This window comes from Paralichthys olivaceus, chromosome 2 (assembly GCF_024713975.1).
Source record: "Paralichthys olivaceus isolate ysfri-2021 chromosome 2, ASM2471397v2, whole genome shotgun sequence".
Classification (NCBI taxonomy): Eukaryota; Metazoa; Chordata; class Actinopteri; order Pleuronectiformes; family Paralichthyidae; genus Paralichthys; species Paralichthys olivaceus.
Genome location: NC_091094.1, coordinates 3,834,192 through 3,848,032, shown reverse-complemented (window position 1 = coordinate 3,848,032; position 13,841 = coordinate 3,834,192). Strand labels below are relative to the sequence as shown.

At 42.3% G+C, this 13,841-nt stretch overlaps 1 protein-coding gene across 4 annotated transcripts in view; it reads right to left on the bottom strand.

The window, feature by feature from the left end:
• angpt4 (angiopoietin 4) overlaps positions 1–11,454 on the bottom strand; it is a 35,787-nt gene extending 24,333 nt beyond the window's left edge. Inside the window, exons 1-3 of one of the 4 annotated variants that reach the window (XM_069531819.1) lie at positions 7,623–7,773; positions 7,333–7,465; positions 6,613–7,003 (exon numbers count right to left, since the gene is read on the bottom strand). In XM_069531819.1, the coding sequence (XP_069387920.1) occupies positions 6,613–6,993 (381 nt within the window). In that variant the 5' untranslated portion in view covers positions 6,994–7,003; positions 7,333–7,465; positions 7,623–7,773. Of the gene's footprint in view, positions 1–6,612; positions 7,774–11,322 lie in introns of those variants that run through there. The other 3 variants (XM_069531817.1, XM_020096514.2, XM_069531809.1) reach the window with 3 other exon arrangements.
• Positions 11,455–13,841: the final 2,387 nt, after the last annotated feature.

Sequence of the window (13,841 nt, the reverse complement as noted above, 5' to 3'; positions counted from 1 at the left end):
TCCTCTTGTCTCATATGTCCTCTCCTCCCTCCTCACGTCTCCTCTCACGTTATTATCTCCTCCAGCCTCTTTGTTCCTCTCCGTCCCGCTCGCTTCACGTCCCTTCAGTGATTAATAGGTGAACAGATGACTTGTTTGGAATTGTTGAACCATGTCTTCCTCTCTGTTTCATTTTCTGTGTTAACTCCCTCACTCTATTCTTTTAGACTGTGGCCTTCATGTTACACACTTTGGCTGCGTCTCGTCTCCATCGAGACGAGCGTTGTAGCTCCGGATCCGATAATTCATTTCGCCAAAAAGAGAGAAAAACAATAAGAAGCGCAGAAGAAGAGTTGAAGGGGAATTTGAGCATTTTGATGACATCTTGTTTTCATATGTTTTATTTAATTATTTATTTTCTGCTTTTTACGTTGAAAACTATGTGAAAAAGTTTTTTAAGTTTAGTTTTAACTTTTTGTACAAGGTGTGAAATTGCAGGTACAAAAAGATGAATCCAGTCGTTTAGACAGATTTGTTTCATCACATTAAATTCAAATTCTGTTTTAACTTCACTCTCTTTGTTGCAGTTGTTCCTCTGAAGTGTCTCCAGCAGTTAGTCAGATTCACTGTGACGATAACGGACCAGTAATCAGCTGCAGAGAAACAGGAGGCCGACCTGTGTGTGTGTGTGTGTGTGTGTGTGTGTGTGTGTGATTACGTGTGTTCAGTAACAATGAGCCACATGTGGTGAGAAAGCAGCTGCAGTGATCAAACTACTGCCTGAGATAAAAAGACAACACAGACACACACACACACACAGGTTGTTATCAGTTGTGTGTGGTCATTGTGTGTCTGCAGTTCAGTGGCAGTGACGGACAGATCCTCTGTTTCCATCTTTAAAACAAGTCGTTTTAAACAATCTGTACGAAACGTTCTACGACTGTTATTACCTCCGGCGAGCAGTTTACATCGTTTCCTTTGTCTGTGTCCTCACAAAACCACGTGAAGTGAACGCAGACGCCGACGTTTCCTGCCTGACAGAGGCTGAGAAGAGGAGCTGCAGCGATGGACAGTGTGAGGAGAGTTTAGAGCATGAAAACATTTAACAGTCATAACACAAATTAAAATCCTCATCAACTTGAAGACGAACAGAATGTGTCTGGTTTGAAAACGATGGTTGGATGGGCTGTGTTTTGTTTTTACATTTATCAGTTTTGCAGATAAACAGCAGGAACACGTGACTGTGAGACTCGGGTTGTTGCATCATCGGCTCATAAACCAGCAGCTCCTCAACACACACACACACACACACACACACAGCAGTCTTTATGAGGCGGTTTAAAACACCCCAACTCACCACGACCTCCCCACTGCAGTTCCCCATGAAGCACAATAAAACAGCGAGCTGTGGTAAAACTGTTCCCATCACTGCCTCACTAATCTCTCCCAACATTTCCCCACAGGAGGGATAAACTCACAGAGAATCCCAGGAACCGAAACCTATAAACCGCTCACGAAAGCTGCTTTCAGACGGACGCTGAAGTCCGGATCTTCTCCTGAAATGATCTGGAGCGGCTGAATGTGAGAACACAAACATCGGAATGTTCCGTCGTTGAGTCTGAAAATGTCCAGATGCTATTTTGCGGATATGTTCATGTTTGAAAACAAATTCTGTTCTGTCATTATCCTGAAACACAAAGAGAAGAGTCCCAGTAGATTGAAATGATCAAAGCTCTGATGAGGCAAACCCAGTCGCTGACCGAGCGCTGCAGAGTGTTTGGACCTCCGGAGGCCGACAGCAGGTAATGGCCGTCATTAGCGTGTTATTAGCGCTGTCAGGTGGCAGCGGTGGAGGATGATGGAGCAGCAGCTCACAGACCAGGTGTTTCTACAGACAAATACAGTTTGTTATTACTCACATCAGGAACCTCTTTCTGTTCTGATCTGGAACAATCCACATGTTTGAAACTGACAAATACAGCAGAACCGCTTCTCGATGTTTTCAGACGAAGCAGTGAATGGACATTTTGTGTAGTTTGTGTTTCTCGCGTGAAGAAGCAGCAGGAGAGCGACTGACTCACATACAGATCCTCCAGAACATTTCAGGAACAAGTCCAGACTTGTGTTTTATATCAAGAGACTTTCACTCTTTCTTTTCCTCGTCCTCGATTCCACCAAATCAACTCGGCAGAAGTTTGTCAGCGATGAATCGATTTATTTTTACGATGATTTATTTTCAGTATATCAGTGAATGGATTAATGTAGTTTCAGCTCAGAATCGTGTGAACAGACTTTTCTGGACGTAACTTCAGCAGAAGAAGCAGAGAAGAGATTTTTTCAGGACCACAGCTGTGTTGTGTCTGAACTCTACAGCCGAGGATTTCATTCCTTCACCTCCTCAACTCAGATTCTCTCTATTTGCTCAAATTCTTCTCAATATTTGTGTTTCTCTCGCTGGTGGCAAATGTTTTCCCTCCGAGCTCAGGAAGTCACAAATCAGGTCTGAAAGCTCGAAGTCCGTCGCGGATTCAAACTGCAGCACAAAGGACGGAGCGCCAAGCATCAAGTGTGTGTTGTGTTTTCTGATGTGGTTGTTTTCTAAAAGCAGCGACGAGTTCTTGTTTTTTAATTAAACCAAAGACTCTAAAGAAAGATCAACGACATGACGGCTTCTAAAAATGAAGCTGAAACACCTTGATCGCCCCCTGGTGACTGGCTATTGGTCATAAACTCCGCCTCCTCCATGTTAGCAGATAGGACATGGACCAAAATGAAACAAAATGAAGTATGTATAAATGTTTGTCAAAGATGGTTTCTGTTATTTCTTATCACTCTGATTTGTTCAAGTGTTTCTGGTTTTAATTAGTTTATGATATAAAAACAGGCTGAGACGTCATGATTGACAGCTGAGACTAACTCCTGATTTATTATATATCAAAACTGGGAACTCTAATATGTTTAAATTTGTGTTATCTGTTTTCTTACATATCATATATATATATATATATATATAGTGACTTTCATATTGTGACTTTTGTGTATTTGAACAGCTGCTACATTTGCTTTTATGTAGACAGACCCAATTTGTGTCTATAAATCGTTTTCACAACTTTTATATACGTCTGTATTTTCAATTCTTTTATTGCCTGTTCAGGGACAATCGATGAAAATTAGCCTCTACGGCATATTTTCAGAAATGTTGTTAAACTGCACTGTCCCTGACAAATATAGAAGTGTTCAGTTTCAGTGGCAGCGTGGCGTCTGCAGGGGTTTGGTGGTTTTTCAGAGTAAACAGCAGTAAGTGAGGTAGTTAACAGGAGGCTTGTTTAGTTTTCTGCCAAATGACTGACTTCAAATGGAGCGGTGCCTGAGAGACTGAGACTCAGAGACAGGAAAACCTCTGTGGTCATCATCCACCGCTGCTGCTGCTGCGATACGACGCTTTGATGTGGTCAGAGGTCGTTTAGACGATAACCTTCTGCAGAGCGAGAGACACGCTTAGACAAATCTGTCGGTACCAGAAGGAGAAAAGTGGATTTAAAAGAAGGAGACGATGCAGGATGCAGGTTTTAATTCAAGGTTTGTTCTGGATTGTAAAATAAAAGTCACAGTTTGATGTCAAATGTCAACTGAGAACCAAACGTTTATTATGCCGCTGCTGTTCAGCACGAAGGAATCAACTAGAACATTCTTTAATGTTCTCCTGGATTTTATTGGGCCTCCAGTCCAGATCAATGGGTTTACATTCAGCTCATGTGTCACGACAGAGAAGAAAATGTTGTTCTGCTTTTCTCAGTTTTTCGGGGGTGTGAATTTGTTCCGATGATGAAACCTCACAACGTGCAAAGAGACTTCATGTCTGGGAAATAACTTCATGTTTGTTTCAGGGACTTTTTGTCGACTCAAGATCAGATGATGCAGAAACTTTTACAACTTAATCTCATTATGACAAAATGTCATATCAGAATTAAAAAGAATTAAATAAGTTTAACACTGAAAACACGAGAAAAGTCTCTGCTGCTACAGTTTGAGGAGAGATTGAGGCGAGAGGAGGAGGTGAAGAGGAGGAAGAGACGAGCGGAGACAAAGTCGACAGAGGAGACGTCGTTATCTTTGAGCTGAATTGAATTAAAGCTCTGATGAGACGGAGACAAAGAGCGATTAGATATCGACTCAGACTGCGACTGAACCCTGGAGGTCAAAGGTCAACTCTCACTTCTGTCTCTGTCGTCGTGGTGCCGCAGACTTCTGTCGTCTCCTCTGAGGTTTAACAGTGTGGGTGGTAAACACACACACACACACACACACACACAGAAGTGGTTCGTAGACATGCTGCTGAAATCCCAGAGGGGTTCATCTAGTGAAGCTCTCTGAATTTACACTCCGCTGATACAAATCTTTTCTTGTGAGAAATTCAATCCCTCGTTCAGCTTCTGCAGGAGAGAGATCGACTCTGGTGGGCGGCAGAAATAATGAAATTCTTACTCGCTCCATTTACACAGGAATGCATCCGAACCAAAGTAACGTATCAATCGTAATCTGAGCCGGCGTTAATCAAACTGTTAAATAAGCAGATTTGATTTGCAGACGACCAGCGACTCTGTGTTATTTCTTTACGTTCCAGGTTTGACACAGTTTGATCTTGTTAGACGAGGTAATTAAAGCCACATTGGATCATAAACACCAACTCCTCCGTGTTAGCGGATGGGACATGAACCAAACAAACAAATAATCTAAGTCATGATGAATAAACGTGGTTTCTGTCATTTCAGGATGTTCTTAATTCACTGATGTTTGTCCAGGTGTTCATGTTTCAGATCAGTTTTGTATACTCATAATGATATTTTGACTTCTGTCCGTCTGTAGTTACAGTCTGTGGTAAATAAAGATGGAAATAATTTACATGGATGTGTTTAAAAAGTTAATTTTGCAGCCTCACTGATGTTCATACATTTACATAGAATATATCATTTATCTTATCATATCTTTTCTGTCAGTAATTTTCAAATGGAGCTGCAAGTCTAACAACTATTTGAACTAATATTTTCAAGCAGAGTTAAAAATTCTGTCCAGTGAAACTAAATATTTGTGGCATTTTGGTGAAAGGAATTTAACACGTAACGTCATTTAACGTAATTAACAGTAAGTGTGGATGTTCTGGGGGATTTATCGAACATTTAGAAAAGTTAAATAAACTCTGGATTCTTCCTGTAAGTCCTGATTCATACGAGCTCTGAAACACAGTCATCACTCACGCTCTCATTCTTCTGCAGCGTTTAAATGATTCTAATGATGATGGATGAACTTTCCTCACACACACTCAAAGATGTTTTCTCTCACTCATCTGATTTCATGGATCAGCTTCACCTGCTGCACTGAAACCACAAGAAATCTGCTCTTCAGCTTCACTGACGTCTGAGACGACAGAGAAACGAGATCTACAGGTTGAATATGTTTTAAAATGACTTTGTCCGGAGTTGTTGTTCTCTGGACATTTTCCTGCTGTATTCTCATATTCTCCAGAGTTTTGACTGAGGGGCTGGTGAGGAGATACTCCGGAGAACGTCCTCCACAGCACCTGACTTGGACATTCTCACATACAGACCCTCCGCATAATTTCAGGAGATTATCTGGAGTTCTGTGCACATCTGAAAGCAGCTCAGGTGAATCAAACTAAAGCAGAGTGAAGAAGTTGCTTGGTGTTTGGTCTAAAACACCATTGGCCAGAAGTTGTTGTGGGGATTGTAAAGATCCACGTGTCTCTCTGAAGTCTTCACAGAACAATAGTGATGATTACAGACAGAGAATTACAAACTAAGGGAGGGATGATGTAAAACTCACAGTTAGATCTTCATCAGACGTCAGTTTACCAGAATAATAAATTCATTCCAACACCTGAAGATTCTTCTGCACAAGACATTCAATTGCAAATCTACTTGTGCTGGATCTATACAGGAATAACAGGATTTACAACAGCTCTCATTACGCTCTGTACAGTCTGAGCTGCAGGGAAACACATGGAGGAATTACAGGAGGGGACGTTCACTGATTGAAACCAGCTGCCACTCATCCACAGTCATAACCTCAAACTCTGATCTCTGACCTGCAAAACAGCACATGAGGAAATCTACACACACACACACACACACACACACACACACACACACACACACACACACACACACAGCTGCTGAACCAAATGCAGTTTATGTTGAAAGAATCCTGAGTCACTGCTTTCTTTGGTTTCCAACACATATTTTCTTCTCGTTTTGTTTTCTCAGGTCTTTTGAGGGAGAGGACAAGAGCGTCCATGGTAACAACCGACAACACTCACACACACACACACACACAGCCATTCTCTTAAGCCTTTAATCAGTGTGTATAATTTTCATGCAGTGCCAACCAAAGCACCGAGCAGCATCTTCTGCAAGAGTCTTGCAAATCACTTCAGAGTAGAAATAAGAAGTTGGATTTACTTTCTATTTGCAGGTTATGAATCAACATCCAAGTCCCGAACGTTCATTATTTCTTTTGCATAACCGTCACCGTACTCGTCTTCTCTACACACGTGTTGCTTTATTCTGAGGTTTGTGGATCTTTAGTCTCCAAACAAGAAGATGGTTGGTCTCTTACCTTCTGCAGCCACTGCGTGTTGTTCTCCATCGTGCTCTCCAGGTGCTGCAGCTTCTGAGCCGACCATTCTCTGTCAGTAGGTGGCGAGTCTCTTTGCACAACGCTCGACCTGCGAGAGTCACCGTACCGTTCGGCCTGTGACGCCCATCCTGCAGCCTGACATCCGTCCAGCTCTGGGAGGATAAAGGTGTAGCTGCACTGTCCATGTTGGATGCGGTGGAACCTCTTTTTCTTCTCTGCACCTCCTCCTCCTCCTCTTCTCTGGCTTCTTCCAGCTCCTCCTCGTTCTGCGCTCGCAACACCGGCTGCATCAGCGACGACCAACAGGGTGCAGAGCAGCAGAAGGACCAGCAACCCCCGGCTGAGATGGAGGCCACGCATGACGCTCTTTCTATATAGATAAAAGTGTTTTCTCTCAGTGTGAAGAGAGTCAAGTGGAGCTCGTTCACGCTTTGACCCCAGTTTCACCTTACGACAACATCTGTCTGCAGGATGCATGCACAAGTATCTGCACCTTGAACAAGTATCTGCACCTTGAACAAGTATCTGCACCTACCACTCAGTCTATGAGGTTTGAGGTCTCTTCTGCTTCTCTTTAATGTTAGAAGACTTTTCTTGAGGACAGAAACACAAAGCGACACCTGTTCAAATCGAATTTTCTCCTATTGCCTTCTCACTTGTGATGAATAGTTGGATCCATCTCCTCTGTTCTCTCTTTACCTTCTTTCGTCCTTGGGTCTTGAACTTGTTGAGTTTTCAGGACGGGTCCATTGGCTCGACCCACATGGTTTTCCAGAAACTCACTCCTGTCCACAATGTAGCAGGTGCTGCTCAAGAAACGCTCAGGAAAAATCTAAGAAGAGAAATCCAAAATGATAAAGAAAGAAGGGTTGGGTGATATGAAGATGTCCAAACTTAATTTTAGAGTAAAACAGATGTTTAGGAGGCAAAGTGAAACATGTGAAAGAGATTTAAAGTTGCACATTGAATGAAAGATGACTAAAAGGCACCTCTCAGTCCTCAAATGTCCAAGAATGAAAGAACAAAGAGGAGAGATAGAACACAGTCTTTTTTCCTTCCCATCCTTTTCTGGTGGCTCCAGCTTCAGAAGTGGCAGAAGAGAAATACTTCTTCCCCTTTTTTATCTGGGGCTGGCTGAGAAAAGGAGGAATGGGTGAGTGAGTGAGGGAGGGGAGAGAGACGGAGAGGGAGGAGTGGACGGACAGGAGACCTGAGGGGGGTCTGTTAGAGTATACCCTCTCTATTTGTGGGCTGACGGGAAGGAGGGAGGAAGGAGGGAATGAGAAGTGGCCAGAAAAAGTAAAAGAAAGAAGATTAAGGAAAAGAGAGAGAGAGAGAGAGAGAGAGAGAGAGAGAGATGTAGGGGGTGAAAGATAAGAGAAATAGACAAAAATGAAAGAAAGAAACTTAAATGTTGAGATGCAGATGAAAGCCAGAGAGAAATGGGCCGATAAAAGAAAGAGAGCGATTTGAAGCTGCTGTAATCTGCTTTCCTGACAAACCAGAGCCTTGTATGGTCATTCACACTGAGTCAGCAACTGAAGCTGCAGCTTTTTTCTCTCTAATTTCCAGAGGCTTTCAATTTGAGAGCAGGACTTGTTGGTTTCACATTCAGATTTTGTAAAGCTTTCACTCCAAACCCTACGCTCGCGCTCAAATATACTTTGCAAGTGCTTTGAATTCCTGCGCTCCAGCTCTTCCCCATCGCACTCAAGCTGCTTCTGTACGTGAAACGTCTGTAAAAATCAACTGAATGCTAGGTGTAGTGATGTAGGGAGAAGAATTCACATGTGCAGCATGAGGAGCTGAAGCTGGAGCGCAGGAAATCTGAACGCAAGCAGAGTATATTTGAGTGTGAGCCGGGTTTTGAGGGAAAGCTTTAGGAAACCTGATGCAGAATCAGTAAGTCCTCCCATCAAACTGAAAGACCCCCAATGAAGAGAGGTAATTAACCACCGGTGGTCAAACAGCACAAACTGGGAGCTTGCACTCAAGCAACTATGAAAACTAACTACAGATCTCCTTGTTCCAATCACAAAAGTATAACTACAACAAGGGCTGGACTGTTACATTCATCATCTGCCGTACATTTGAGCACAAGCGGGACAAAGGCGGGGGTGCTTGAGTGCGAGTGCAGGGTTTTGAGTGAAAGCATTATGAAATCTGTATGTGAAATCAATGTTTCAAACACAACCACCACGCTCCTGAATTAAAAAAAAAGAGGAACAAAAGCCACAGAGTTTTTGCTTCTCGTTCTCTGAGGCGTTCTCTGGAGGGGCTGAGGTAAAACCACGCACCCCCCGTTTGTCCAAACCCTCTCTCTGTAACAGGAGGTGCTGTACCTTCCCTCCGCCTCACATCTGTCCTGCTGCTCTGCACTCGACGTGGAAACACATACAGAGATTAGTTCCAGACAGATGGGCCCGGTCCCAGGCTTATGAAACACAAGCTCGACATGTGGTGGGACAATGTGAGATGTCAATTATTGAGTTTATTTGCACAGCGATAAAGCGTTCTGCAGAAGCTGATTGATGCAAAATACGATGCAGATTAAATAGTTTTACCGGGAGATAAGAGACACACTCACAGATGTGAAGATAAAAGTGATAAAACGGAGCGAGGTTCCTGCTGCGCAAACATCGTCCTCTGCTGATCAAAGACGACACAAATCTTCATCTCACAACCGCACACTCGTTCATTTTGCTCTAATGGTCTATTTTTTCAGCACAGCCTGACCTCAAGTCAACTGTTGTTGCAGCATTCGTCTAAGTTTCAGCGAGGCCGAGTCACTCTCTTATAACGTTGGCCAACGGTTCCTCTGGGGGAAAGCAGAGAGGTTACTCAGTGAACGGCTTCTGCCCCCGACCACAGATCATTCTCATGGGAACGTGAGTCTGGAGCTCGGAGCTGAGAAACACGGAGCTGGTGTTTCTGCTCAGAATCTACTTACTGCATCGTTTGAATTCGTTTTTAAGAACTTTGACTGATACCGAACACAAATCTCTCCTCCGCTCCACTTTGAAAATGGTTTCAAATGTTTTTTGAGAGCTTCATAAGTACAGTTTTCACACATTCACACATTCATACACTGCATCAATGTATGCTTTGTCACACGTGACTCAAACTGCTGGTACGAGGCATTTTGGGTACAGAATCTTGGCCAAGGACAAGTGGAATGGGGAAGACTGGTATCTAACTGCTAGTTCGTGGACAACCCGCTCTACCTCCTGAGCCACAGCTGTTTTCTGTTCACCTCTCCCCCTACGCCTCATTTCTCTGCCATTCATCATCTCTCAACCAAACCAGAGGAGCAGAGTTCTGAGTCTGGTCCTGTTGCATTTATTAGATGTTTCAGACATCAGCATCAAACTTGCCTCAGAGTCTGCTGAAGACGCAGAGTTGGACACTGACGAGTATGTCACTGATCCGATCCCATGTTTTTAAAGAATATTAGTTTCTCCTAGACAAATCACTAGTTCTCACTTCCATACCTGTTTAGTATAAAACTGGTAAAATACATTATATGAGTTGTTTTAAAGTCGCTGGAGTCGGTTGGATTCTTCCAGTTGGGAACTTTTGGGTTTAAGGATCCTGAGCTCACTGTATAAAGTGTGAATTTTAATATTTGTTTTCGATTCGATGTGGCAGCACAACATCATCTCGTAGTTCGTCCGTCATGATCACACTTATTTATGTTTCTGCTCAGACTCACTCGGCTCTTTGTTAAAGATCCTGCTCTGGTTTAATACAGAGAAATGACGTGTGACAGTTGTGTGTTTAGCGCAGCCAGCAGCCGCTCCACCGCCTCCTGGAGACTGTGACGCTGGACGTGCGGTTTCATTTGGTCATTCATTCAAAACTAAAAATACACAACAGAACATAATCCAGCCTGAGATTATGTTTCCTACAAAAGATTAGTCTTATAGAAATGTAATTTTTAGAACACAGACTATGAATATCCAGACTTTGGATCAGTATGTTGCGGTTTCTGGAGCTAATCCTCATCTTTGTTTATTTTAGGATTAGTACCTCCTTGTTATTTTAACAATCATCTCCATGTTGAGTATGAGTAACATTACAAATCAAAAACCTCTCTGGTGATTGAGATCTCAAAAACTTCACCTGAGAAAAGTTGGTTTCTCACATTTTAGTCGAATTATGAAAGTCATTGAAATCAGATCATTTCTATTTCCGAGTTTCTCCCGGCTGATATCAGGAATAACTGAGTCATGAACCAGGCCTTTCACCTTCCCTCTGTGGGAAGATGGATGAGGATGTTGGGTTTGTTTTATTCCAGGATCCGATTTCAGCAACGACTCTTATTTTTGTCCCCTTCTAAACTTGATGTTTGTCTTTTTGCTTTTTTAAATCGAGGGTCTGGCTTTTCTCCTCTTTCTCGCTCCTCTGCTGCTGGACACATTTACCTCCTCATGGTTTGGCACAGTGATCGTACGGTGGTCGTCCTGCAGTGGTTTAGGCAACAAAGCACTTTGAGCAAAGCTGGTGTTTTAGGTTAAATAAACAATGCACAACACAACACAAGGTCGATATTTTGTGGAAAGATGATATATTTTGGAGGAAAACGAATTATTCTTGATGTGTTAAAGAGTTAACTGGACCCAAAATGCAGATGTGTGAGCATAGGCAGGTTAATCAGGACAGAATATTTAATCAGAAATAAATGCTTACGTTCTGTGTTTGAAGGTTGGGAAGCAAAAAGTGATTCAGGCTCCAAAAATCAAAATTTAGGCAACAAAATAAATCATTTTAGAAGATGGGACGAGAAGGTGAATATTCCTTGTGAACTGTGGAGCACAGAGACTAATACACATGAAGGAAGCTGATTGGACGCAGGTGAAACACATCAAGATGTGACAGTCATCACAGGAACCATGCAGAGAGGACAGGAAGTAACACAAACAAGGTAAGTGGTTTCAAAATAAAACAGGAAATAATAAAGTTCAAAGATATTGAAAAACACATTTTACTGATGTGTTCTGGATCAGCAATGGATGAAAGTTAAGATGGACGAGATGACGGCTCCCAAAGCATATCGATCAGTAATGGTCATAAACTAACGGATGGACGGATGGATGGAAGGATGGACGGACAGATGGATGGAAGGATGGATAAATTCTTCCACTATTTGTAATGACTCTCAGCAGTGAGTTAAACTGCTGGTGTACAATTATTTTGTGAAATAAGCAAAATGCTCCAGAAAATCCAAAATGAGACAGAACTCCAAACAAGCAGTGCTCTGACACTTGTTGCCATTTGTTGTTTTGAGGACTTAAAGTCTTTAAGCTGATGATCAACTAAATATAAATGTAAATAAATGCTTTTAATGTTAAAAGACATTTGAACGTTTGCACTTTTGTCCCTTCATCTATTTTTGTTAAGATAATCTACTTTTCAAGTTTAAATATGACCTATTATCATATTCAAAGCTGTGAAGTGAAGAATAATTTTCCATGTTCCACGTTGAAGCTGAAAACTTTTGACCAAATGTGGTCCCAGTGTAACTTTGCATCAGCGACTCTTTAAGTGTCAGACGGGCGTCAGTGATTTCCAGTGCTTGTCCACGTTATGTGTTTATCTTCATGATTGTAAGTGCTTCAGCTCGACTCTTATTATGGTCATTCCATTATATTTGTTGAGTTTTTCTGACTATCGGAAAAAGATTAAGAAAGATTAAAGACATGATTCATCATTTAACATGAACCTTCTCAGAGACCTGATGATTTTATGGCTCCGAGCGAAACCGTCCGTCTGAAAGAGTCATGACACTGTGATGGGTTTGATCTTTTTTAAGCTGCAGTGATTCCTCCAATACTTCCTGGATATTTTGTTGCTAGGCAACATGAGGCGAAACTGACAAATATTATGAAAACACAAATAAACTGAAGCAGCTCACAGGCAGCGACTATTTGTTCAGTTTCCACATCGAGATTTCTCTTGATTTTGAGAAAACCATCACTTTTATCCACCGTGTGACCTCTGACCTCTGACTGTGTGAAGAACAAGAGAAGAAGAACATCACATCACAAGTCTTACACGTTAAGTAAAAAGTTGTTAGTTCTTGTTTATCTGAATAATAAGGTTTTTGGACCAATCACAGGAAGTAGAGACCGCGTTAAACAATAGAAGAAGAAGAAGGAGAGGAAGGAGAGGATGATGTAATGTTTGAAACTACCTGAAAAGTTGTATCTGGCTGTTGGTTTTCGGGTTCGGTTACTTTTCTCTCGGGCTCTAATGAGTTCAGACAGAAAAACGTAGACCAAGCTCCAAGGGTCAGAAGATATCTGCTTCATATTTCCCGCATCAGTTGTGTGTACGCCCTGAGAAATTAAAGCGTCGTGCAAGATGCAACACCTGAGAGCTCCCATGCTCCCATGCAGAGGAAAGAGAGGGGCAGTGGAAAACAAAATGCATTCTGGTAAATGTAGGAAAAGGCTTACTGTAGCAGAGCATACTCTGCAGGTTTTGGGAAATGGAGGCATCTAAAAACAAGTATAAAGATAAAAAAATGCCCTGGAATGCTCTGAACATGACAACGTGATCAAAGAGTTGAAGAGAAGTTAATGGGATGTTTTCCATTAAAAACTGTGGGACTGAAGAGATAATAATGTTTCATTTAATGGAAATGTCTGATAGTTTATAATCTGCTGGTTGAGTGTCTGTGAGCGGCTGAAAGAGAAGGAGAGCGAAATGGTTTCAGGGAGGGAGCTCAGTCATATCATTACTTTGGTTCTATCTTCAGAGAGACTTCAGCTTTTTAGAGATTTCAAAAGCTCGGCATAAATGGAGGAAGATTTCCCACCATTAGTGACGAGTGTGTTTACACTGTAGTATCTGCTTCATTCTAACTGTATCGCACGACTAATTCAAACCCTGATAAGCGAACATGAAGATAACAAGGTCACTCAGTGAATTCACGATACTGAAACAAACAAAAACCTCCATCCTCAGAGAGAGAACGGTTGATTTTCAGGAATTAAACACAGCCTTGCTGAGAGTGACTTCCAAGTTATTAATGCAGAAAGGATTTTGCCCCTCGGTGCGGGAGCATGTGGATTGTTGTGGGTGAGTCTGAAACCTGTGGGTGTGGTGAATGAGCGAGTGGAATTTGCAGGAGGTCAGTCTGCAGCCGGCGGTTCCTGACAGGCTTCTCCATCCCAACGTAAACACGCTGCTGCTCCTCTAACTGC